The 26,310-nt window shown below is 37.9% G+C and overlaps 1 protein-coding gene across 1 annotated transcript in view; it reads right to left on the reverse strand.

The window, feature by feature from the left end:
- SOX6 (SRY-box transcription factor 6) overlaps nt 1–26,310 on the reverse strand; it is a 622,270-nt gene that overhangs the window by 28,981 nt on the left and 566,979 nt on the right. Inside the window, exon 15 of the mRNA XM_073808646.1 lies at nt 13,551–13,659. Within this exon, the coding sequence (XP_073664747.1) occupies nt 13,551–13,659 (109 nt within the window). The remainder of the gene's footprint in view (nt 1–13,550; nt 13,660–26,310) is intronic.

Consider the following 26,310-nt stretch of genomic DNA (forward strand, 5'->3'; position numbering starts at 1 on the left):
AAATAACCGGCTGCTAGTATATTGCTAACAAGGAACAAAGCCAGATCTAGAACCTAGGTCTTCTGACTTTAAGTCTAGTGCATTTCTCCTACACCAAAGCTACCCCAGGCACTATTCGGTGACATGAAATAACTCTGAATCTCAAAGCCCACCATTCCTTGGCTGGAACATTGCTTTCCCCCTGTAAGGATGCCATTTCCCTGTACTGTTAAGCACATTAAAGGAGCCTATTACCAGTTATGAAGTTCATGCCACTATCTAATTGGTCCAAAGATGCAAGAGCATGCAAAGAAAGCACTAAGGAGTGAAATTACAGCAGGGATTAAAACAAAGCTAAATTAATGCATTCCTTGGTTGCAGGATTATGAGCAAGTGCTGTTGTAGATAAGGCTTCTATTTTTTCCTATTGGAAACTCCATTCTCTTTAAAAGATCAACAAGAAGAACCAAAAGGGAATTCCCTAAGGTCAGCTCTGAGGAAACATAAACCTCTAATTCAATAACTCTGCTACTGCTCTGAAAAAAAGGCTTTATTATTGCAACATCCATATGGAGCCAATTGGACATTAATGACTAATCAATCCCTCCCCTTTCTATTCTACTTAAAGTGTCACAAACCATGTTTAGATTAGCCCATTTCCTGCTTAGGATTGCTCAAGATGTCTTTTGTTCTTTCAGGACCAGCCTGATGGAGGCAGCTTAAACAAACACCACGACCAGAGTGGCGCAGGAGTTATAAAGTGCCATATGTGAGTGAACAAAGGGGCTATACTAAAGCCTTTTGTGGTATTTGTTCATGTTTTTCATCTGAGCTTAAAAAGGCTTAATGACTTTGTGGTGAGCTGATGCATGTGGCTCGTGGCTTTGCAAAATGAAGGAAATTCTAACCAGTGATACACCAGGCTGTGTTTTCAAGGGTCTCCTGCTTGCAGTTTTGGTGCCCATGTTTACTTTTTTTTTTTTTTTTTTTTTTTTAATTCTCAAGTTATATTTGCTTTACACAGACAGCTCAACAGAGCCCTTTATCTTATTTCAACTACAGGATCCTAGGGCAACTGAGATAACTTATGTGATTCTTTATTTTAATGACCTGAAAGTAGCACAGAACATCAAATACTCTACTTATTATCTATTTGCTATTTGTATGCACAGGAGAGGGCTTACAAGCTGTTGAGTCCAGGCAAAAAGGCATTATTTAAGTTTGAACCAGAGACCACTGTGGAGGAAATAAGACAAAAATAGGTTCTGGCTCCTTAAGTTTTCAGGAGAACCAGTCTCAGATTCAAGCAGATTCCCTTGGAGAATACAGAGGCTGGTGAAAAGCTGGTAGACTAAATAATTCATGTTGCTCAGCAGTTTCTAGCTTCATCCAACTCAATATACTAACATAGACTCTACATGAAATTAAGAAGCACAAACCAAGATGAAGCAAATCTCAGATTAGTTAACAAAGATACTACTAAATCCCACCTCTCATTTCCACCCTTATCACTCATCAATTGCCTTGGCCTCATTCTCTCTGGTGGACTATTTTAAATACCAGCCTTCTAGCTGACTTTTATTTCCAATTTTGAGTCCCCAGTCTCTACTTAAATACCTCTTCCTAATTTCAGCCAGGGTAATCCATCACAAATGCAATTCTGACCAGAGCACTCCTATATTAAAGTCTTCAGTGGCTCCCTAATGCCCAAAAGATGAAGTCCAAACTCCTTAGTATGGTATTCAAGGCTCTCCATGACCTGGCTCTCTACTCTGTCTCCAGTTTCATCTCTAGCTACTCTACTTGAAATTTTTTTGCTTTATAATACTGAACTACTTCTGGTTCTCTATATACCATGTTGCTTTATACTAGGAGTCCATGCTTTCCCTTTTCCTGGAATTTCCTCTCCATCTTGCAATCAACTCATTCTTTGACTCACATCAGGGATCATCTTACCCAGACAGTCTTACCCAGTTCGTCAGGTTGGGCTAAGTATTTTAGGCTCCCACAGCACCCTGTGCCTGCCTCTATCTTACATTTACTATATTTTATCCATATTGCCAATTGTATCTGCCCACCTTCTTCACTAGACTATGCACCTTAAAAGGGCAGGAACAACGCTGTGTCTTATTCATAACTGCTTTGCTAGGGTCTGGTGCATAAGCTGGCATAAGGTAAGTACTCAAATGTCATAGCAGAGAGCATTTGACATCTTCGACAGTGAAAATTTTAGAGTGAGATTCAGATGTCTACATGTTGCATTAGAACCTGGGAATTTCTGAAATCAGATTTTGTATAAATCCCATTTATTTCTTATATTCTGTTAAGTACTTTGCCTTACTTGAACCTTCTATAAAATAAAAATGGCTTTAATGGGAAAATGTACCCACAGCTGTTTGGAAGTCAGAGATCATTGGTTCTAATCTTACTTCTTTTATTGACTTTCCACACTGTACAAATCTGAAATCCTGGCCTCCCACTTCCGGGGAAATCCTGAAAGGATGATAAGGCATGTCAGAGCTTTTTGGAAATATTAAATCTGAAAGCTATTCTAATGCTGTCGGGTTTGTGTAAATATATACAACTGAAGCATATATTCAAATAGGCATATGATGGGACCTTCCCGATAGAGTCAATATGAAATGGATAAAACATGCTCATAGAATTAGAGAATTTTAACATGAGAGGGATATTAAAGATCATCTAATCCACGTCTGAGGTTAGAGAAGTTAAATTGCCCAAATCTCATAGTTAGTAAATGGCAAAATCACAATGAACTCAAATGTAACTATTCCCAAAGTTTCACACTTGCCATCAAAGTAAATTTCTAAAATGGTCAGCTGAATTGTTTCAATGGTATCCAGACTTAGATTAAAAACTCTTAACAAAATTAATTTAGTTGGTCTTTCTTCTTCATTTCATTTGTCCCAGGGAATCTGCCTTTTACTAGAATGAGAGACGCAGATCACAGGTGCAGTAGAAACTAATTTTTTTAAGGTTAGGGATATGGAAATACACAGTATTAGAAGGAGAGGGCACAAGGATTTGGGGTAATCAACTCAATTTTGTAGTATATCAAAACTTCTTTGCCCTGAGAATCTGGTGAAAGTATTTGAAAGGTATTTAATATTTGTGTGGTTTGAAAGATTGAAAAAAAAAAAAACTTTCACAGGTTTCTATTTCTCATTAAATTTTTCTACTTTTTAATGAAAACCAACAGGAAAAAACTACTTCAACAAAGGCAATCAACTGAATCAGCTCATCTTGGAGAAGAATGGGAGTCAGTGTGGCTCAGATGCTATGTAGACAGACAGATGTGGGTTTGAATTTTGATTTGCTCTTTCCTAAGTAACCTTGGGTAAATTATTTCCCTTCTCTAAACTACAGTTTCATCTCCTTATAAAAGAGAGCTAATAATTTCTGCTTGTCTGGATCCTTGTGAGGATTAAGTGGGAACATAAATTTCCCAGCAGTGACTGGAACCCAGTACCCACTCATTAAACAGTAGCTGCCTTTAGAAATAGTAGCAGTAGTAATGGCAGTAGAAGTAGTGGAATGTCTATTTCAGTACCAAGAACAAGCAGGTGCTTAACTCATATTTGTTCCCTTTCTAGTCTTTCCCCGTACCTGGGTGATACTCCCTATACTGCACAGTCCTGTCCTTCAGCATAGTTATAAAATGAGCCCTTAGCTGGAGAGTGCAATTTACTACTTAATGGAGCCTCTTTTCTGACCCAAAGCTAAAAATATATTTCAAGAGTGTCCCTATGATATAGAACTAAAATGTATCGAATATGCATTAAGACACAATCAAAAAGACCATCTCACACCTCCCCAGTTCCCACCTGTGGGGCCTGTAACCAGACTATGCTGCTCAGTCCAAGCCAGAAAAAAAGAAAAAAAAAAGAAGAAACCCTTATCTTGAGAATTTATAGATCAGCTTTTTATAAAGGACTCACTGGAATAGCAAAGAATTAGGATTACTGACTGTATAATAAATATAGGACAGGGAAGTCTCAGGGACATTTGACAATTGTTTTTCCTTTCTGCTCTACCAGCAGTTCTGTGACTCTGCAGCATGGAGTAGCTGCTCTTACCATTTTTCATTTTGTCCTCACGCAGGATCAACCTTCCTAGTGAAAAGTCAGCGTATATTGAAGAAGCATGAAGTGATTTCTCTGCCATGAAAGTAAATATACATAAGCCAGTAAGGTGCAATTTTTATTTTTAGTAAAAATTTCAAATGGCTGAATATACTGTTTATGAAATTCTTCTCTCCAGGGCTGTGACTTGGGATATTGAGTTTTAGTTCAGAATTACTTGTTACAGCCTACTCCTAAATTTAACAGTTTACAGTATAACGCAAATATTGATGGGTTCTTACACAATCTCTTCCCTCTGGTACCATGACCTAATTTGGGACATCATGTCTAAGGGTAAATATCCACTGAACAAAATCATTTAAAAAAGATCACTCTCCTCTAGTGAGAGGCCAAAGTACAAGACTGATCTGTAAGGCATCGAACAGTCACAGCAGACAAAGTAAAATCATACGTAAACGAGTATTATACCCAGGAGGAGAAGAGGTATTTTTAAAATGACTTGAATAAAAACCCTCCTAACACCTAGTCAGCTCTCCCATGATGTAATATGAAAAGACAGCCATTGAATAGTCCCTCTGAAAGGACATTAAAGAGAACAGAGGAATAAAGAGACTAACAGACCACCAAGACCAACCTAACTTCTGCTTTTCCATTATTTTTAACCTCTATACATAATCTAAGTCAATCTTGAACGACTAAAGTTTAATGCCTATTTAGTTGGTGGCAAAGTCCAAATTCCTCAGCCTGACTCTCAAGGCCCTCCACAGTATGGAGCCCAGCTATTTTTATAACATATTCAATTCAACAAATATTCACTGAGTATAAATATATGGAAAGCTTTGTATTGGGCTTGGTGGAGAACACAGAGTTGAGAAGTGACTCTTTCATTCTGGAACTTCCTTGTGAATGTCTGTGTACTTTACCATTTCTGTGTCTGCTTGGATTATTCCCTCAACTGAAAGTTCTTCTCCTTCTCTTTGTTTTTCCAAACCTAGGCTTATCTCCAGCTATATTTCTATCAGACCTTCCAGAATCATGGCTGTCAACAAAGCACTGTAGGTTCCTCTTCTAAATAGCACTCTTTTCTGTTTCTCTAATGATGTACTATAACATATAACATCTTAGGTTGTTCTGCTTTCTGTGTATGCTAATATTATTATCCCAACTGCATTACTAGCTCTTGAAGAATACAGTATAGTCCATCTTTTAAAAAATCCTTCTCTCTGTGCTCGTAACAGTGCTGTGTATATAAGAGATAATTAGTAAATTATAACTTGAACATGTGGGTAAAACTAAAGATTGGGGGACTCTGAGTAGGGATAGACCCCGTTGGGAATGACCTGGCTATCAGAACTTGTGGCTCAGTCTACAGAGAACCACCTCTAAAGAGGATGAAATGACAGATAGTGTGTGTAAACAAACAGTGATAGAGTAAAATGAGACAGTGTATCTAAAAGAAGGAGATATTCAAAGGTAAGAATTTCTTAGTTAAAGAAAAAAAAGATAGGGAAGTCAGTAACAGAAAATAGGGGAGAGCTGGTCGGTTATTGAATTTTGTGAATAAGTTAGAAGCACAGTTATCAGAACTTGAAAAGAGGGAAAGGACCAATTGGGGGGAAAAAAAGGGAAAAAACGGTTGTTCTCAAGTTCGGTCTTGACCTTAAGCAGAGAGAATTTAAAGAGCACACCAAATTGGCCTGAGACTCTTTAAATTCCACCAGCCTAAGGTTGGGCTGAATTCTATAGCCTGCAGATGGGAAGTCAAGTGGCTCTTGCTGCCAAGAGAAGAGGATTCTAGGGACAGGGAACTAGACAAGGTCCACACCTCAACAGTCACTACACAGTTAGTCCAGACATGGCAGATAGACCTCTATCAGCCAGCGTTTATTCTAATACATTGGTTTATGTGAGGCAGACATATGTACTGCTGAGGAACCATAGACTGATCTTGCAGTCCCATTGGGAACACGTGCCGGCTGTTCTTGTCTTGGATCTGATTTTCATGGTAGATGGCGTTAAATCTTTTGTCACCCAGTTGCTACAGCAAGATGGGGGAGCACTTCTGTGTGACTCAGTAATGGCATAGACAAGCATTTCTTCCCCAGAACGGAGGATATTCAGTCAGAAAACCAGATAATTTTGTGTGTGTGGTGACACTGTCAATGATACCTCTTTAGAGGAGGCAGCCCAATGAGAAACCAGCTCTTGGACAGGGCTAGGCTCCTCACGAAAGGGAGGCTGGGTCTTTGATTGGGCTTCTCTAGCTTAAGCAACTCTAAGAAGCAGGTTGAATTCGCTTTATGGAGTATTAGGGGATGGAGTTATACAAGAATCTTGACATTTCACTCTCTTCTCCCATCAGGACTATCCATCACTTGGAAAGTGCAATGGAAATTGTTTTCTACCAACATTAAAAGTTATTTGGGAGCTTTTAAGACACAGCAAATATATTTCTTTAAGAGAAGTTTATTTGCTTGTTTAAGAGAGCTGCACTTTATATATAGTGCTGATATAAACTGGTGCACAGGATCCTCTAAAACTGTTTATATCCACAGTAAAATACATTTTTGTGATACCACAGAGTTAGTCCAGAGCCAAGGGCTTTTTGAACTCTGCTTATCTCCCAGCCTGTGTGGCTGTTACTCAGTTTTCACTATGTCTGGGGTCTCCCTGGCCACCCATCCTGGCCTCAGACCTCAGCCTGCTGGTTCCATACAGACTGCTTGGCCTATTCATTTTTCTGAGATGCCTGGAAATGCTATTTTAGGCAGCTATGGAAGGCCAGACCCAGAAGCCCACAGCAAAGCTCTGGTTGGTGCTCCCTCTGGATTTCCCTGGGTCTTTTATTTTAATATGTATAATTCCCCAACTTTTATTCTTGGTATACAATCTAGTACTTGGATACCTTCTTGGACAAAGACATCTCATCTCTGATATATTTCAATAATAATTTCACTTATTTTAAAGATGGTATGGTCCCCAATTTACACTTGTTACTTTCTAGTTGACTTAAAGGTGAATGATTTCAATTGTACAGCAGTAAGATAAGAGTTTAAAAACCAGAAATCATCTACACCAACTTCCTCATCTACAGCTGAGAAAATTCAGGGAAAGAAATTGACTTGCTTAGGGTAGAACAACCGGAATTTAAGTTTCCTAACCCTTGAGGAAATATCTGAAGGGGTGTCATGTGGAGAAATGGTAAGCTTTATTTTGTTGGAATCCAAAAGTCAGACTAGAACCAATGAGTAGAAGTTATAAGGAAGCAAAGACAAATAACAAAGAATTAAAAATTAGAACCGGAACGAGCTTCTCAAGAAGTAGTCAGTTTTCTGTCATGAGACTATTAGAGGCATTTGAACAGAAGTGAGATGACTACTTGTCAGGAACATAAAAAGGGATTTCTTGGATGGAATTGTAAATTTGATTACATGTCTCTCCTTTATTCCAATTCTGCGAATCTAAATGTTGTGATGTGAAGCACTGTATTCTGGTGGGCTTGAACAAATAATGACCTTTACATTCCAAAGTGTAAGCAGATGTAGCCTTTAAATCCCTCCCCAGATTATACTACAGCTTTCCTCTGATGCCTTGAATGAGCCGTGTATCATCAGGTCAATCTTCCTTTTCTACCAGGAGTAAGGATTCAGGGAGGGGAAAGGAAATGTGAAAAGCTTCAAAGATTTCCCAGAGTATGGATCAAAGGGTAAGCAGGATTTTTAGGAGAAGACATTCACATTAAGTGGTGCATTTTTTAAGGAAAAAGAGGAAAAGTTGCAGTCCCTGTTATTTGTCTATAAACAGAGAGCTTAAGTTGACAATAATAAAGCTATCCTGAGATTTAAAACTTAGAAGCAATCAGAAGTTCACAAAAAAAATGAAGCTTTCAGAAGGGTTAAGGCGATCTTGGCTGGGATCCAATTCACAAATTCAGTACAAATCTATAAAACCTTTCTAAGCAAATCTGAGAACCTGAGAGCAACCCCTTCTAAAAGGGGTTATTCTTGGTGCACATATCCATTTCCATTCAAAGCAATGCAAGTTTTTAATACATGGAGGACAGCACATCATTACAGTTCCAACCCAGGGTCCAAAAGCCTGCCTAATGGTAATCACTTTCAGAGCTCATCCCTTTTAGAGCTCATATTCCACTATGTTCCATGTCAAAATGAGGTGTGAAAAAGCAAAACAAAACAAAACAAAATGAGGTGTTGCCTCTCTCTGAGGCTGGGACACAATAATTGAATTTGAGAATTAAAAGAGGTGTTAGAAGAAGGTTTTCTTACCCAAACTATTCTGAAAAACAGAAAAAAAGAAAAGTGTCCCTTTAGAGGCCCCAGGTGTGTGAGAGAGAGGAAACAGGATGGAGAGAATATAAAAAATAAGGCGGGCTACAATTACCGTTGCTGGGGGGAAGAGAAGAAGAAGGCGGGGGGGGGGGGGGCGGTCCATCTGTGAAAGGTAATTAGGAAATGCTACTGGAGAGATCTTCTCATTAATAAAAAGAAAAGATCATTCTCATTAATAAAAAGAAAAGATCAAAGACTTGAACATTCGATTCAGCAAGTGGTACAAATATACTCTCAAAGATATTGGTCTCCCCTTTTATTTCTCTGAAGAAAAAACCAAGTGAAAGCTACTGTGGACAGATCACCTTTCTTGTAATAAACACACTCTATGTTTCATGAAGACCCTAATAACAATCTTGCATTTGGAGGGGACCCTAGAAATAATGGAATCCAACATACCTCTTTTAAAAGATAAAGTTAAGCCCAGGGGCATTCGTCACTTATTTGCCTTCATTTAGCAAAGGAACTTTAATCCAAATTTCCCAATAACCAGACCAGAGCCCTTTCTACTATACCTTGCAACCCTGAAATTAGGAGGGTTGAGATAAGAATTGCACTCTTGCCCAAGGAGAACAAGGAGAGGGGAAACACCGTATGAAAAGTCCATAAAAAGTTAAACATCTGTTCGTCATTCTTAATACATGGTGACAGACTCAATTAATTGAGTCCTCTCTTCCTTACATGCCCTACACAGGAGCTAACAACTTTTGTGCGCTTAATACATATAAAGCCAACAAATGCTCCAAAATATAACAAGACCTTAAACATGTTTCCTAAGCCCCCAGCACCGATGAATTTGTAGTTTTATAAATATCGTGGTGAACAAGAAATGCTGTCTTGTCATATTCAAGCCAAATAACAGCTGGACTTTAAAAATAAAATTTTGAAGACATTTGCCTTTTATATTTTTAATTTCTGTTTTCCTGGCTTACGGTTTTGTCATTTGATTTTGATGAGTGGTTAATACACACGCACAGCTGCCTCTTTTGGTGACCTTTCCCTTGCTGCTTCCATGTTCAAAGCTATGAAGCAGGTCTACAAGTTGCTTACTAAGTGATATTGGCATTTTTGCAACTGGCAGCAGACATTTTCCTGGAAAGCCAGGCTTACTTTAGTCACTTCAGAAGCCACACAGGAGAATGGGGAGCAAGGAGAAGAAGGGCATAGCCCCTTAAAGCTGCCATTATGCATTATTCACAATAGCCAAGACACAGAAAACAACCTAAGTATACATCAGCAGATGAATGGATAAAGAGACTGTTTTATATATACATATATATAAATTCATGTGATAAATGATATTATGTATTACATATAGTACATAATATGTTATATAGTTATATATACATATTTTGAATGTGATAAAAATATTATTCATCCATAAAAGGGAAGAAGGAAACCCTGTCATTTGCAACAACATGGATGACCTTGAAGGCATTACGCTAAGTGAAGTCAGACAGAGAAAGACAAATACTATATGATCTCACACATACGTGGAATCTAAAAAGCCTGAAGTCATAGAAACAGAGAATACAATGGTGGTTTCCAGGGACTAGACAGTGGGGGAAGTGGGGAGATGTTGGTCAAAGAGTACAAACTTCCAGTCATAAAGATGAATGAATAAGCTCTGGGGATCTAATATACAGCAGGGTGACTATAGTTAAAAATATTGTCTTATATACTTGAAAGTTGTTAACAGAGTAGTTTTTAAATTTTCTCATCAAAAAAAGGTAACCTGTGAGGTGCAGAGGTGTTAACTAACCTTACTGTGGTAATCATTTCCCAATATATACGTGTATCAAATCGTCACATTGTACACCTTAAATCTGCACCAATGTTATTTGTCAATTATATGTCAATAAAGCTGGAAAAAGATTTTAACTAGTCCAAAGCCAGAGGAAACATGGAGATGATCATGTGTGGACTAAGAAGGGATGACATCCTGGGTGAGAGCTACAAAACTTACCTGTCAATGGAGCTTACCGAAGTAGCTTTCGCCCTGAACCTCTGTGAGGAACAATGAAGTCTTGATCTTCTTAGTACTTTTCTCAGTGATAATTATATCTGTCTTATGTATCTATGTATGCATTACCCTTTTAATCTTCTGTGTTTCTTCACTAGACTTTAAGTTCCAAGAGGTCAGGAACATATTTGTTTTGCTTCCTTTGCTTTATCCAGTGTCTAGTTCAGGGACCGGCACACAGAACAGGCACTCAAGAAATGTTTGTCTGTTTGTTTGTTTGTTTGTTTTTAGACCAAGACTGACTGAAGGAGTGAATAAATTTTTTAGGTATTCTTTCACTTCATTTCCTTCTTACTCTTCCTCTTAAGGGAAATATGGAGGAGCAAAGTGGAGAAAGTATGTGTACCTGTTATCTACTCTGACTTTAATATGAACTGCAACTCCAGCAGGCTTTGCAATCAGCTTACGCTTGAACAGATGCCAGGAAATATCCTGAAGTCAGCAGAAGGCTGCTGCGCATCCCAGCAGTCCTCACAAAGGCACTGCACTTCTGTTGGTTTTAGAGCAGGTAACTTGACTCCATTCATGAACTCAGTCCCCCAAAAGCACACGAGGGCTCAATGGCAACTCTGGGCAAGCTTCTGAAGGGAGGTTTTCACACGCTCCTTAAGCTCCTGGGCCACTACAGCCCTTCTACTGTTACAGTCATCAGGCATTGCTGCTATGTGTGACAGAGTAACACGAGAGCTGGTGCATGGCATGACTTGCTATATTTAGGGGAGAGGAAATGGGCCATATACTGAGGAAGGTCACAAGGAGTTTGTTCAGAAAAATGAAGGCACCACTTCTGCATCCGTGTATACAGGGGGCGCAGGATAGCACAGTACTTCATGGCTTGCGTTCTGGAGCCAGGCTGCCTGGGATCAACTCTCAGCTCTACCCTTACTAGCTATGTGACCTGTGGCAAGTTACTTAACTATTCTCACCCTTAATTTTCTCATCCGTAAAATGGAAAAAAAAATACCTTCTTTACAGAGTTGTATATGATTTAAATGAGAAAACATGTGTTAAAAGCTTAGTGTATTCTCTGGCATATAAATGCTTGATAAATGTTTGCTCAAAAAAAGCAAAGTAACTAGGAACTTGGTTTGAATCCAGACAATCTGGATACTGAATGGAAGTTCCACAGATTTTTCTATACAGTATGTTTCTCTACAGTTAAGCTTTTCACTTTTTCTTTTCATAATGGTTAATAACTCTGACCATGATTTTTAACTTACCAAGCACATGATATCATCAACTAGATTATTAGCATTACTGAGAGGCAAATGACTTTATACCTATTGTACAGTTAAGAAGTAAGTGAAGGGCTTCCCTGGTGGTGCAGTGGTTGAGAGTCCGCCTGCCGATGCAGGGGACACGGGTTCGTGCCCCGGTCTGGGAAGATCCCACATGCCGCGGAGCAGCTGGGCCCGTGAGCCATGGCCGCTGAGCCTGCGCCTCCGGAGCCTGTGCTCCGCAACGGGAGAGGCCACAACAGTGAGAGGCCCGCGTACCGCAAAAAAAACAAAAAAAAAAAAAACAAAAGCAAGAAGTAAGTGAAGAAAGCTGAATGACAGATTAAGAAAACTCTGTTAGAACAAGGATAAGGCAATAGAACTCTGTAACTCCTAGTCTACAGAAAAATTAACAGACTGAATACTCCAAAGTGATGAAAAGTATTATTTCACTGTGTCTGGTCAAAGATTTAGGTACTCTGTAGTACCATCTTCCAACAAAATTGAGATGTGCCACACCTGAATAACTAGTTCCCTAGACCACGGAACCTCAATCCTCACCAGGGGGGAAATCATGTACTTCTAAGTGCCTATAAAAATGTCAGTGTCACCGTGCTCTCAGTACACATTCTGCATGGAAGACAGTGAGTATATTTCTGGTTTTGAGTCCTCTTTATTCCTCCTTTCCTGCTCCCCCACTTCCTTTTCCTCTTCCCTTCCCTTCCTTCCCCACTCCCCTCACACATGCACATACCAATCAGAGTTTATTTTAACACCTTGTACCCAGGACTATCATTAAACATTAGTCTCTCCCACTGGCATGAAAAACCTGCCTTCTGAAAACTCTCTGAAGTACTTCCTAATGTCTGATACTACCCATCTCTTAGTGCTCATGCCAGGGATTTCTGAACTGCCTCGGATGGCCCCAAGCTATCACTAGAAGCCATGCTCAGTTCAGATGCTGCTATGAAATGTCTTCATGTGTTTTCAAGGGATTAGGGTCCTGGAAGGAATCCTGCCAATAAAAGGGATAATAGTAAGATTTTTCCCCTCAAGCTAAAGGACTTTAGCTGGGACCTGAGATGGATGAAGTATTGTGTTACTCTAAAGAGAACAAATAATCTTCCCTGACTGGTGGGAGGGATTCTGACACAGGAACAGCTAACGGGAAGACCAGTCCCTGCTCTGGGATGACACAGTAAATAACCAGGCAACGCTACTACTAAAGTGCTGACTTAACTCATAGATTGTAAACAGCCTCTGGGGAGCAATCTCTGCTGTTTTGCTGCTTGTGTATTTAAAACAAACAAACAGAAAAGAAAGAGGAGCGGACAGGCTGATGGTGCTGTGGGTAAACACATTGAGAGTAAAGCTAGTCTTTTCCATCCTGACTTTCAAAAGACTGTATAACGGTTAGTACCCAGACACAGGCTGGGCCTTGCCCAAGCAATTATTAATTTTATGCTAGATCTGCTTCAAACTATAATTTAGTTTCCAAAACGGTTTGATTGCACCTGGGAATCACTTGATTTGGGGGTAAAAAATCTTCCTTTGTATGTTTGTCCCTTTTTTTTTTTAATAAGAATGTCATGAGGTGGATGAAACACAGAATTCTGTTGTTCATTGAAATGTAGAGGGTTCTTTTATTTTAAAACTTTAAAATGGCACCTTGAAGTATTTGGATTGCTATGTGTTCAGTAACACACAATCTAGCTGAATTTCAAAGTCCTCAACTATAACATATAATGAAGCCTAACATTTTTCTGATTTGCCAAGAAAATTGATCTGGTGACTCCCAAGAAAGACCATGAAGATCCTACATCTGCCTCAGGCACACCTCTAGAAACACACAGAGCAGCAGAACAGAAAAGCCACTCACCCTCTGCATCTTCTGGCCGAGTAAGATCGATGACACCTGGGCCCAGCTTTCCATCTTCACTTGACTTTCCTGTTAACTGGGGCCCCAAATTTTCAAAGCGTGTTCTTTCCTAGAGGAAAGAATAATCAGAGACTTATACTAGCTTCCAAAGCAGCCACTTTTTCCTTCCAGTTTCTATCTTTCTTAATGGACAAAACTTGGATTTACAAACATCATTTCTGACCAACTTGAGCTCAGAAAACTTTTCAGGAAGATTCCACTAAAGCCTGTTTATGGCACTGACAGTGTTGACAGCACCTAAACCATAGTACCTATAAGGAAAGGAAATCTGTGGCAGGTAACCTGCCAGGGCTGTACTGCACATCTCTCTGTTGGATTTGCTCCAGTATTCTAAAAGGAATGCAAATGAAAGGTGTGAGCCAAAACTGCAAAATTTGAAAGAGCAGTTTCCATTAAAATATACTGTTATTCAATGGGAGAGGAATTTTCCTTTTTAGAGATCATAGTTTGCATTGGTACTCCTGGAAAAATACGAATCCGAATTTTAGGCAAGAAGATTTCAGAAACAAATATTTCGAAGCAGGCAGACTAGATGATGGCTTTGATACTATTATTTTGCTGTGGAGTTTGAACTGTAACTTCCTGGTAAGTGAAAAGGAGAACATTACTCCTAGTCAGGCCTTGAGTCAGGAAAGTTAAACACTCTTGCCATTATAGTAGGGAAACACAAAGATGCTTTAATTGTTAACCTGTTCTTCTAGGATCAGGAGTCTGAAACATCACAGTGAACTCTCCTCCTGTAGCTCTCTGGATCAGTAGCAGAGGGCTCATTGATCATAATTAACATGGTGTTCCTGTCTGCAGAAACACAGCACGTGTCCCCTTCTCTCCTCCTTGCTACTCTCCAGACTCAAACTTGGCTTTGTGCTGTGCTTATGAATGAATGAAACCTTGTTGTTCATTACTATGAAACAATATTAAATGTCATGTCAGCTTGAATTTACAGACATGAAATAGCAGCTTCCAGCTCCGGGAATGGTTTCTGCATGTTATACTTAATGCATTATGCAGCAGTAGAGGACTGATTGCTGTTCAGTCTATTGTTCAATGACCTAGTTCTGTACTAGGCATGTTCGGCATTAGACGGAAACACTCTGAGTGTTCTCTTCTGTAAGATGTTTAGAAACTTGGAAATATTCTTAAAGAGCAAACATACAATTACTTGATAGAGGCTGTGTCTCATTTGTACAGTCTCACTACATTTGTGCTTTCTAATATGATTATTTTTGAATATCATTATATTTCTATAATTAATTCCCATCAGTCAAATTGTGCAGGAAGTCTTCCAGTTCCCCTTCATCATGGAATATGTTGAAATCTGTGTTGGAAGAAAACACAGTATAAACCTTGCTTTAATCTAGCAACATTTCTATGAAAGACTGCAACAAAATTATGATCATGAATTTCCCCAACTGGGTAATACTAACTAGTTACAATAGCGGTATGTGGGGAAACCTCTGAAACACCACACTTATAAAAAACAGAGTGAAAATAAAAAGCAAATTAGGTATGGTTCCCCAATATCTTCTTATGTGACACTGCCGCTGCACAAGAACAAATTAACCCAGATGCAGGCCACAACAAAGAGCAACCACAAGCCAGACGAGAGTTTCACACATTGTAGGGGGGAGGACAGCTGTTTTTAATCAGCCAATTTCTATTTTTGAGTAGCACTTTTGGTTGTCATGATGTAAAGAAAAAGAATTAAAGTGAAAATAAGCAGTACCAGGGAAAGCAAAATATTCAACCTTTGTTTTATCACATTGTTTCGCATTTCAAATGTTTGCATGTGAATGCTTTCCCTATGTTAAATGCAGAAGGAGTTTTGATGTGACACCTGCAATCTTCTTGGAAGAACAACCTTTATCTGTATTTTCATGGGGGGAAAAACAACTTTCTCTGAAAATCAACAGACTGTGCTACCTATCAATATGCATATTTCAAGTATCTTTCTAGTCATTCATTCTCTTTGATTTTACCGGAAAAATATTCTCAGTAAAAAAAAATAAATAAAGTTTCTGAAAGATTATCAATATTTTGACAAGGAAGGAGAAGAGGGAAAATTACATGCCATGGTTTGTAAAATCCTAAGACAACAAAGCTTACATGATGATAATATCTTTTCTTTTATAAAAAGTGAAGTGCACTCACAATTCAGTATTATCAGCTTGTTTTTAATCATAACAAAAAACATTCAGAACATTCAACAACATATTCACAGTGTCTTTGAAGTCATACATTTTTCTGACTTCATTGAAAAAAAAAATTATTCTGCAGAGATACTTTCCTTATAAAATATCAATATTTTGACAGAGTAGAAGTCGAGGAAGAATATCCCATGAAACACTTGTTAAATAGGCAGAAAATAAATCGATGATAAAAATTGTTTTGGGCAGTGGGCTGCATTTTATATTTGGTAATATTAAGCACTTGTGTTTGAGATTAAAGAAGGACCCTGCAAAGCCATGCCCTTTCATATAAATTTCTACCTAGTCTCCCAGAAGATTTCCTTCTTTTCTTCAAAGAATAGCTCAGAATATTTATTTGCCAGCCACATAACCATAAGATAAGAGGGTCTGATGTCTACAAGTTAGCTCTGGGCAGCTGAGCTAAGCAAAGATTTTACCAGTGAGGTTGAACATGAGCCTAGTAAATACAGAATGTGGACAGAGGCACAGAGAGAATTTCAAGGATACTTTAGTTCCAAGAAGCCCTCAACTTCTGGCCATTAAGTGCCAATGGGTATGCCCCAATAAGGAAAACATAGACAGTGGGTGGCGAGCTCTTAACTACAAGTTTTCCATGCACTTGAACTAGCTCTCGCAAATTACATAGCTCGCAAGTAGATATTTTGGAGATATAAACAAAACACCTCAATGCTAATTTTAATCTCAACCCCTCCAGGCAGGAAAACTTCCCAGTCTTCATGATGACAGTGAAATGTGCGTTTTACATGCAGTGATGTGATCAGACACTTACTTATGCACTGTCAGTCACAAACATGCAGGCAACATAAAAGTTATTGAAAAAAATTAAAGTCAGCTCTGCTGTGTTGTAGGACTATTGGCTCTCTAAGTGCTTTGAAATTATGATGTATGAGGTAGATGTTGCATATTAAATAAAGATATTTAAATGATAAAGCCCCCTTTAGTGAGAGCTGATGAATGTTAAATGTTACAAGCCACAAGACGGTAGCATTCATCATCTTCACATATTATCAGAGTCAATGACGGGGCAGCCTCACTGATGACAGATAGACTGCTGCATTATTATCCCTTATTTCCAGTGTCACTGAACAAACCATTCAACTCCTCAGGCATTATTTTTAACTTTGCATTAAATTAGTAACTTTTCCCTCCCTACCATGGCAAGATTGATCATTTCTGTCTTTGCACGGGTGGAGAGAGAGAATGAATTTGGGATAACTGAAAAAACAGAGGTTTATTTTCATCTAGTAAAAAAAATCAACTCCCTCTCACTGGCAACAAATGTAAAATTGTGATATGGGGAAAGAACAGCAATGAAACAGTAAGCACATAATAATGGCTTTTCTTTGCACTTAGATAAAAGCTGAATTTTTGATGTGCACAGTATATTTTAATAAAATTTTATATACTATGTTTTATACACTTACTGGCTATTCCATAATAATGTGTGTGCTAACAGTAAAATTGCTCTTAAATTTATGTGTGTTATTTATATGTTCCCACGTAACAATGCTTTTTGTTGTAAAAAAAAATTCTGTTTATTAATGTAATTTTACAACCACTGCATCCAAGGTCCGTGGTAAATTAATGACATTTTTATTATTTTATAGTGTCATTAAATTTTTACTGATCACTCCATCAAACAGAGGCAGTAAAGGCCATAATGTAAACTGGGACACTTAGAGCAGGCAGCAGGAAGACATTCCATATAGTCTGAAGAAAACTGCTAGCAATAAATGATATTTATACCATCTTTAAGCATGTGAGAATACTTGGATAAGTTTGGCAAAACTGTTTCAGTAGTAGAGTGGATTGTGTACTTAAATAACTGTTTGCTTGCCAGTGAGACAAGCCTTTTCCAAACCATATGTGAGATGACTGATTACAGCCATCTCCTGAAAAACAACATGTGAAAGGTAACAATGCACTGGGCACCCTCCCTCTGGATTTCCAAGACTGACCAACCTATACCCTCCTCAAATGATTTCAACATGGTCCTCTTTTCCACAAACTGAAGTGGAAAATTGTACATGCTGAGAGAGGCTTTTTGTTTGTTGCCTTACAAACAAATATATTTCATTTGACAGGCAGTCATGGCTGGAAAATGATGTGATGCATTTTATTCCAGTGGTCTCAATGAGAGGTACTTTACCGATCTGTATTCAAAGGTCTTTTCCAAAGAATGTCTGAATATGAGGTCATTCATAGCAACCACAGAACACACACCTAAGAGGCCATTACTTATATTTCAGCTAAAATGGGTAAAAAAGATCTCATGTTACTTTCACATGTAAGTTTCATTTTAATTAGTATACTCTACACTAGCTCTCAAATATTCTGTTCATAGAATATTAGTATATATATTTTATACAAATATTTTATAATATTCTACAAATACATACATATTATATATATCATACTTCTATTTGCTATACAGAAGATAGAAAATAGAAAATTCTACGCTCACTTAATCACAAATTTAGAACCACCTATCTCCTACATGGGGATTTTGGTATGAATATTTTTTGAGTAAATAAGAATTTTGCTGTTATGTCCTAAAATACTTATTTAAATACTAAAGAACATTTAAAACCATTCAAATTTGTAATAATAAGGAATTTTGCAGGGAAGATTAATACTACAGTGCTACCAATCATGTTTCTGTGTATTCCTGAAGCAGTTTTCTAAGAGAAATAACAAATATATGCATTATGAATAGAAATTCTCTAAGGCCACCACAATATTCTGGGATACTACCTACCCTTAAAGTTTCCGCTATGTCTGAGTTGTTGAATACTATCCAAAAGAAGGTTTGCCCTTTCATCCCGGCTCCAAGCTTTAGTGTCTTTCCTATCCTGGAAAACTCTTTCTCAAAAGTAAAGACTTCCCTGCAAAAGCAGCTTTCGCCTTACACAACTCCCCTTCCCATCCTCTGTTTACATCAATACCAACTGGTCAGTACTATTTGTCTCAGTGCTTTCCTTGCCCCTCTGTGCCCACTTAATCTTCCAGGCTTGCTGATTTTTCTTCTGCAGAGCCTCTTGCACTGGTCCTTTCCCTCCATGCCCTCCCTCATCACCGATCCCAGTGCAGACCCTCACACCTGCACTCCTACATTACTGCCGCACCTCCTCTCTGGTCTGTCTGAAACTTGACACTGACCCCCCGCATCTGCTCTCACTCCTCACAGGGTTCCACTTCATGGCTCTGATTTAAAACCTTCCATGGTTTCCTATTTTCTATTGCATTTTATCCAAACTCCTCTACTTGGAGGAGTTTCAAGGTCCTTTATACACTATTCCCCACACGTCTTTTGAAACTCAATTTCCTACAACTCTCCCATCATACATCCTCTGCTCAGGTATAATAATACCATGATAAGGCCTGCTTCCTCTTCCCCATGCCCACTAGAATGATGCTTCCTTCTCTCTTCTTCCTTGCCAAGTTCTATTCATATTGAAAAGTCCAAGTTGTCCATTACCTCTATAACCTCTCTGATCTACTTTCTGATATGCAAAAATTCCTAACTTTCCTTATATAATTAGTCCCTAGTTACATACTATTATTAAAGAATTGAGCTTTGCTTCATGTGCACCTCCAACTCTCCCCTAACAACATCAAAAGATTCTTCAAGCCAGGGATTGTGTCTTGCACCTTTTCTATATATCTTACGTAGCATTTACTGTTAGTGTCCATAAATACTTTCAGGTTTTTACAAGCCCACATAATTGATTAATCCACGTAAATCACAACACCCTGTACAAGTGTGTCCAAAAGGAACAAGAACTACCAATTTTATAATATTTCAAGTTTGTGAAAAAGATTTTAGACTCAACACTCCACACTGTATCGATGATGTCTCTTTGGGCAATAATCATCAAAGCAAGGAAATCTGGAAAAATACCATAAATATTTTGCAAAAGAGGGAAGTGAGCCATTTTAGAAGAACACAATAGAATAATACAATTTAATTATATAACAATATGAAAAAGAGGTTTTTGAGTCTGACTTGGAATTTCTGCAGCTTAACACCTGCATCTCTGCAAAGTCTTTGCAAAACACAGGCAAAAGAGGACAATACCCACCACAAATGCTTGGCTTAAAAAGCAGTACACATTTAAAAATAAAAAGTTTTTTGTTTGTCTGTTTGTTTATTTTTAAACAGGACAATGCTAAGTATAATGTTGAGAGAGAGTCTATACCTTACTCTGAAAGACTTGCTCTAATTCCTGGCTCTGGACGTATCTTGCCATGATGTGATTCTCAAGAAATACTACTTAAGCACATGTTATTTACTTTCTATTGACTTAACAAGCTATCACTTTATTAGCCTTTATTTTACATCCTTTATTATAAATTTAGTAATTTAATGAAGGATCGAAAATGTAAGCTTTACACTGGAAAGTAACCACAAGTACTTTTAAAAAGCTGATTCTTTTTATGGAAGGAGTTACTTTGGAGGCACTGGGATTTACTTTCATAATGATATTTTGATGGTCCCAGAGTCAGTCATCACAATAAAAAAGACTCTGGCTGTGAGAAATGAGGTAATGGATCTCATTGTTAAATACCATTTTGTCAGCTAAAGCTATTAATTTGTCTACCTTTTAATATGCTCTTAACACCAAAATTGTGCTAGGACTCATGAATCATTTAAGTCCTAAGTTTTCCAACTGTGTTTGCTTCTGTAGCACAAATACATGTATTGGAGTAGAAGTAGGAAAGGGTGTCATTTACTGATCATATACTACGTGCAAGGCTCTTTCCAATGAGTATTTCCCTTTAATTTTCACACCAGTACTACAAGGAAAAATATTACTATTGCTGTCAGTTTTACAAGAGAATAGGTGAGGCTCAAAAAGGATTTTTTATATTTTAAGTCACTTAACCAAAATTTAGATAGATATTTTGGCTGAGGTGAATTTAGAATAATAACTCTACAACTTAATTACTATGTGATCTCTCTGAGACTGTTTCCTCATTTGTAAAATGGAATAGAAAATGCTCATGCGGCAGGGTTGTGATGATTAAATAAGAGATTATATGCGTGAGTGCTTTGCAAAAATAAAGCAGCTCATAAAATATCCACTTCTGTTAAAGATACTATTTAGCACTTGCTAAATATTTCAAAGCTAAACACTAATGAAGACGGTGTCCTAATCTAAAGGCCAATATCCATTCTCCTGTGTCAACAACACAACTATATAACCAAATATGCTTTCCTTTTTGTCTTGGCTTCAAAGCATCTTCGAACTAAATTTAAATCTTAGCCTTAGTAATTATGTAGTAACTGGATCTTGTTTTCCTCTACTTATAAGCCTTCAAATGCTCCCCATCATACACATGAGGAGAACCAAACTTCTCTGTGCAGCTTGTAAAACCTTATAGGATCTGGTTTCTTCTCTCCTCATCAGCTTTACGTCTTACTCATTCTGGTTTATTATCTCTATTCCAAGAAGATAGAATTTCTTGGAGTTTTCTGAACAAGCTATGATATTTTATGCCCTTGTATATTTGCATACACCATTCCCTCTTCTAGAATGTGTCTCCTTTACTGATGACATTATAGTTTGTCCGTTCTAGGCCTAATTAAAGCATTTCTTCTGGACAAAATCCTTTGTTGACTGCCCTCCACCAGCTCCCCTGTTTTGTTCCATTACCACACCATGTTTATAGAAAAATGCATTAAAATTATTGGTTTATGTATCTATTTACATGTCTCCCCAACTTACTCTCTAAGGTATGGTGTCCATGTCTTAACAACTGTATCGTCAGTGCTTCTCATGATGTTGGCACATACTAGACACTTTGGTTGCTAAATCCTGATAATGCTGTTAACACTATTTCCTTCTCTTTTTTCATTTTAATTTTACTTTAAAATTAAATTAATTTTCAGATCTTTTCTGAAAACACTGAGATACAGATGATTAAAAGGTAGATAAATACAAAGGAAGATATGTAAATTGGTTGAACAATAGAGTCATCTCTTGGTCAGGGTTGGCTTAGGGCTGAAATATAGGAAGTCTGCCTAGCTATCACTATTCAAAAGGGCTCTGCAAAAATACTCCCTAAAATGTCAACCACAACCATTTCCAAATATTCTTCTTACACACTCTTACATTGCTGAGCAATCCATCATTAGCAATTTATTCTTGGAATTAATTCATAATGTCAATACTTCATGAGAATACAATAGAATAAACTGTTAAACAAAATCATATTAATTTCAGTTTAATTCCTCTAGAGAAACAAGAATATCTCTAGGAAAAATAATCCAGATGAAACTACATGAACAGAGACATAAAGAATTTGATCAAGGGGGTTCTTTAGGTACTGTAATCCCAAAGAAAATAATTTCAAAAGAGTCTGGGAATAACGAAGCTAAGCAAAGATAGCTGTTAAGCACTGAACTGTGTCCTCTTAAAATTCATGTGTTGAAGCCCTAACCCCTCATACCTCAGAATGTGATTGTGTTTGAAGGTAGCGTCTTTAAAGAGGTAGTTAAATTCAAATGAGGTTATTGTAGCTTTGTAGTATAGTCTGAAGTCAGGGAGCCTGATTCCTCCAGCTCTGTTCTTCTTTCTCAAGATTTCTTTCGCTATTCAGGGTCTTTTGTGTTTCCACACAAAATGTAAAAATTTTTGTTCTAATTCTGTGAAAAACTGCCCTTGGTAATTTGATAGGGATTGCACTGAATCTGTAGATTGCTTTGGGTAGTACAGTCATTTTCACACTATTGATTCTTCCAATCCAAGAACATGGTATATCTCTCCATCTGTTTGTATCATCTTTGATTTCTTTCATCAGTATCTTATAGTTTTCTGAGTACAGGTCTTTTGCCTCCTTATGTAGGTTTATTCCTAGGTATTTTATTCTTTTTGATGTGATGGTAAATGGGATTGTTTCTTTAATCTCTCTGATCTTTCGTTGTTAGTGTATAGGAATGCAAGAGATTTCTGTGTATTAATTTTGTATCCTGCAACTTTACCAAATTCATTGATGAACTCTAGTAGTTTTCTGGTAGCATCTTTAGGATTTTCTATGTATAGCAACCTAAATGTCCATCAACAGAGGAATGGATAAAGAAGATGTGGTACATATATACAATGGAATATTATTCAGCCATAAAAAGGAACGAAACAGTGCCATTTGCAGAGATGTGGGTGGACCTAGAGATTGTCATACAGAGTGAAGTAAGTCAGAAAGAGAAAAACAAATATCGCATAATATCGCTTACATGTGGAATCTAGAAAAATGGTACAGATGTACTTATTTGCAAAGCAGAAATAGAGTCACAGATGTAGAGAACAAACTTATGGTTACCAATGGGGGAAGGGGGGATTGGGATGAATGGGGAGATTGGGATTGACATATATACACTACTATGTATAAAACAGATAACTAATGAGAACCTACTGTATAGAACAGGGAACTCTACTCAGTGCTCTGTGGTGACCTAAATGGGAAGGAAATCTAAAAAAGAGTGGAGGGGCTTCCCTGGTGGCGCAGTGGTTGAGAGTCCGCCTGCCGATGCAGGGGACGCGGGTTCGTGCCCCGGTCCGGGAAGATCCCACATGCCGCAGAGCGGCTGGGCCCGTGAGCCATGGCCGCTGAGCCTGCACGTCCGGAGCCTGTGCTCCGCAACGGGAGAGGCCACAGCAGTAAGAGGCCCGCGTACTGCAAAAAAATAAAAAAAATAAAAAAAATAAAAAAGAGTGGATATATGTGTACGTATAACTGATTCACTTTGCTGTACAGCAGAAACTAACACAACATTGTAAAGCATCTATAAGCCAATAAAAATTAAAAAAATAAACTGTCAATAGAGCTAAGGCTGAAAAACTTTGGATTAGTATAGCTTTTTTTTTTTAACTCATCCCATAGGTATATATTTGTGATCTTTCCATTAAAACCCTCACAGTGATATTTTTGAAAGTGACCTTTAAAAATTGTCTACAATATAGTTCAACATTTTCAATTCTGAATTCAAACCTACAGGAAAAATGAATAAACCTGTATTAAACAAAAAATAAAATGAGGCCATTAGGGTGGGCCCTAATCCAATCTGACTAGTGTCTTTATAAAAGGTGTAGATTAGGACATACAGAGAGACATCAGAGTTGTGTGCTCACAGAGGGAAGACCATGTGAGGACACAGTGAGACGGCGACCATCTGCAAGCAAAGGAGAGAGACCTCAGGAGAAACCAATTCTTCCAACACCTTGATCTTGGACTCTTAAACTCCAGAATTGTAAGAAAAAAATATCTGTGGTTTAAGCCACACTGTCTGTGGTATTTTGTTATGGCAGCCCTAGCAAACTAATACAGTGGCAACTTCTGCTTCTTGTGTTATAAAAGGCTCTTGTCACTGGCCAAAAAATATCAAAGTAATAAGGAAACAAACATGAGGTCCTACTAGCCTCAGAAACAATACTTTAGAAGCTTTTGCCATTAGTATCTAGAAGTGATTCTATCTATTAACAACTATAGCTAGCTAGGATTCTTCAAAAGAGAAAGTTCGCCTTTAAAGGGAGGAAAGACTTGTAAGGGCTAGGCAAAAGTTTTCAAAATTCCAGAAACTCATAATTGAGGCAAGACATAGAATCAATAAAGACTGACACAGCTGTTCAGATCACCTCTCAGGAGGCTGATACATGCCACTGGACCACAAGTTCCTTGGGGGAGGGAAAGTGGCTCTTGATCCTCTCTACCTCCAACTAGGACTGGATCCTATAAGCACAGAAGAAGCATGCAGCACATGCCTGCTGAAATGGACTAGTGTCTGCAGAACTTCTTGTGGATATGTTTTATGGAGCTTTCAAAAACATTCACAAATGATGTATGACAAGTTCCCCTCAGGATTTGAAGAGTACACCAAGCTAAGCAAGTTCTCTCTCCACACTCCTGGCAAGGACAGTATCCTGTATATCTCCTGTAACATACACTTAGACTCTTGTCACTGATCATCAGATGATAAATGATAAAGTAGCGTTAACTCTTAAGATATGAGACCCTTTTAGGCTTGGGAGCCACTGAGTTAAATTAGTTTCATCAGGATTATAGTGCAAATGCTTTCTGTCTCATTCATATGGTTCTAATACAGTTTTAACCAATTGCAAGGTTATTTATAAGTTTGCAACTCCCAAGTAGAGTTATAAAGTGTTCAGATTTAAGCAAATCCAGTTGTGTGGCAGCCCAACTCCTACTTATATGTGGTTTCCAACTTTTTATTCCTATACAGAGGTATGATACATATTTGTTCCTGAATATTCTCTGATTAACTATTTGTTTCAGTAACAAGGTCACAAAAAGCTCCATTGTAAAATTATACAAACTCCTATTAAAACTGAATACATGATTTAAAAACTGGAGAATTTTATCTCCACTTAAACCACCAGCAAGACTTTATATATTCTAACATTTATCACATGAACAAAGAGTATCACAATAAAATTAATGACCAGCTAAGCAAATGTCTTTGTCCAAAAATTCTTGGGAATTCTGTTTGTTCAAATCTAGGTACTTGATTTCAGATACCTACTTAATTTACAATCTATACTTTTAATATTGTTTGTGGAGACACAGGTGAAGTTTATTCAAGTTATTCAAAGCTATCTAAACCAAGAATGAATATTTTCTTCAAAAATATACCTTCTATTTCAATGTTAGCTGGCAAACTGATAAATTTGAAGAGTTTTTCCTCAGAAACATAAACACAAAAAATGGAAAAAATGTAAGGTATTACCACCATGTATTTGTTTTAACTTGTGAGATATATAAATATATCACATCTCCTAAGAGATTTTCCTATAATTAAATATGTGTTCTGCAAAAATAACACGTATCTTAAAAAGAAAAATAAGGGGCATGAGAAGGCTTTAGTGCTGGAAGGAAACGTAAAGGCCTCTTCACTCAGACAGCACAGAGACGAAGGAGGTTAGGATGCCTACCCCAAATCCCTCAGCTGACTGGTAACAGATCCAGGACACACCACTTAGCCTCACAGCACTTAGCCTGCAGACTCCCAGTCTCCTTCCCCTTCCACTGAACTATTCTGCATCACACGTGCTCTTTACAAACAATGCTAGTTCCTGATTACTCCACCTGTAAAATGAGGGCGCTGAACCAACTTATCTCTATGGTTTCTTCCAGCTCTGAAATCTTACAGTTCTACGATACTCAACTTTTTTACTCCTGAGACCCACACTGCAGCACACATTAGTAAAGTCACTTTGCCATGTTATAAAAAATTGTGAGCAATTATTCACATTCTCAACAAAAATCACTCAAAGATAATTCATTTGTCAAACAAGCCTACCAAACCATGCTCACACTTAGCCAGAAAGCATTTATTTGCTACTTCGGAAGTTCCATCTCCAACTTAGGCAAAAGTGATAGAAGGAAAGGGACCGAAAGCAAAGGAAAGGCAAAGGAAAGAGGCAAGTAAAATCAAGGGAAAACGTTTTATCTAAATTTGGTGCAAATATGTTCCT

This window comes from Tursiops truncatus, chromosome 8 (genome assembly GCF_011762595.2).
Source record: "Tursiops truncatus isolate mTurTru1 chromosome 8, mTurTru1.mat.Y, whole genome shotgun sequence".
NCBI lineage: Eukaryota > Metazoa > Chordata > Mammalia > Artiodactyla > Delphinidae > Tursiops > Tursiops truncatus.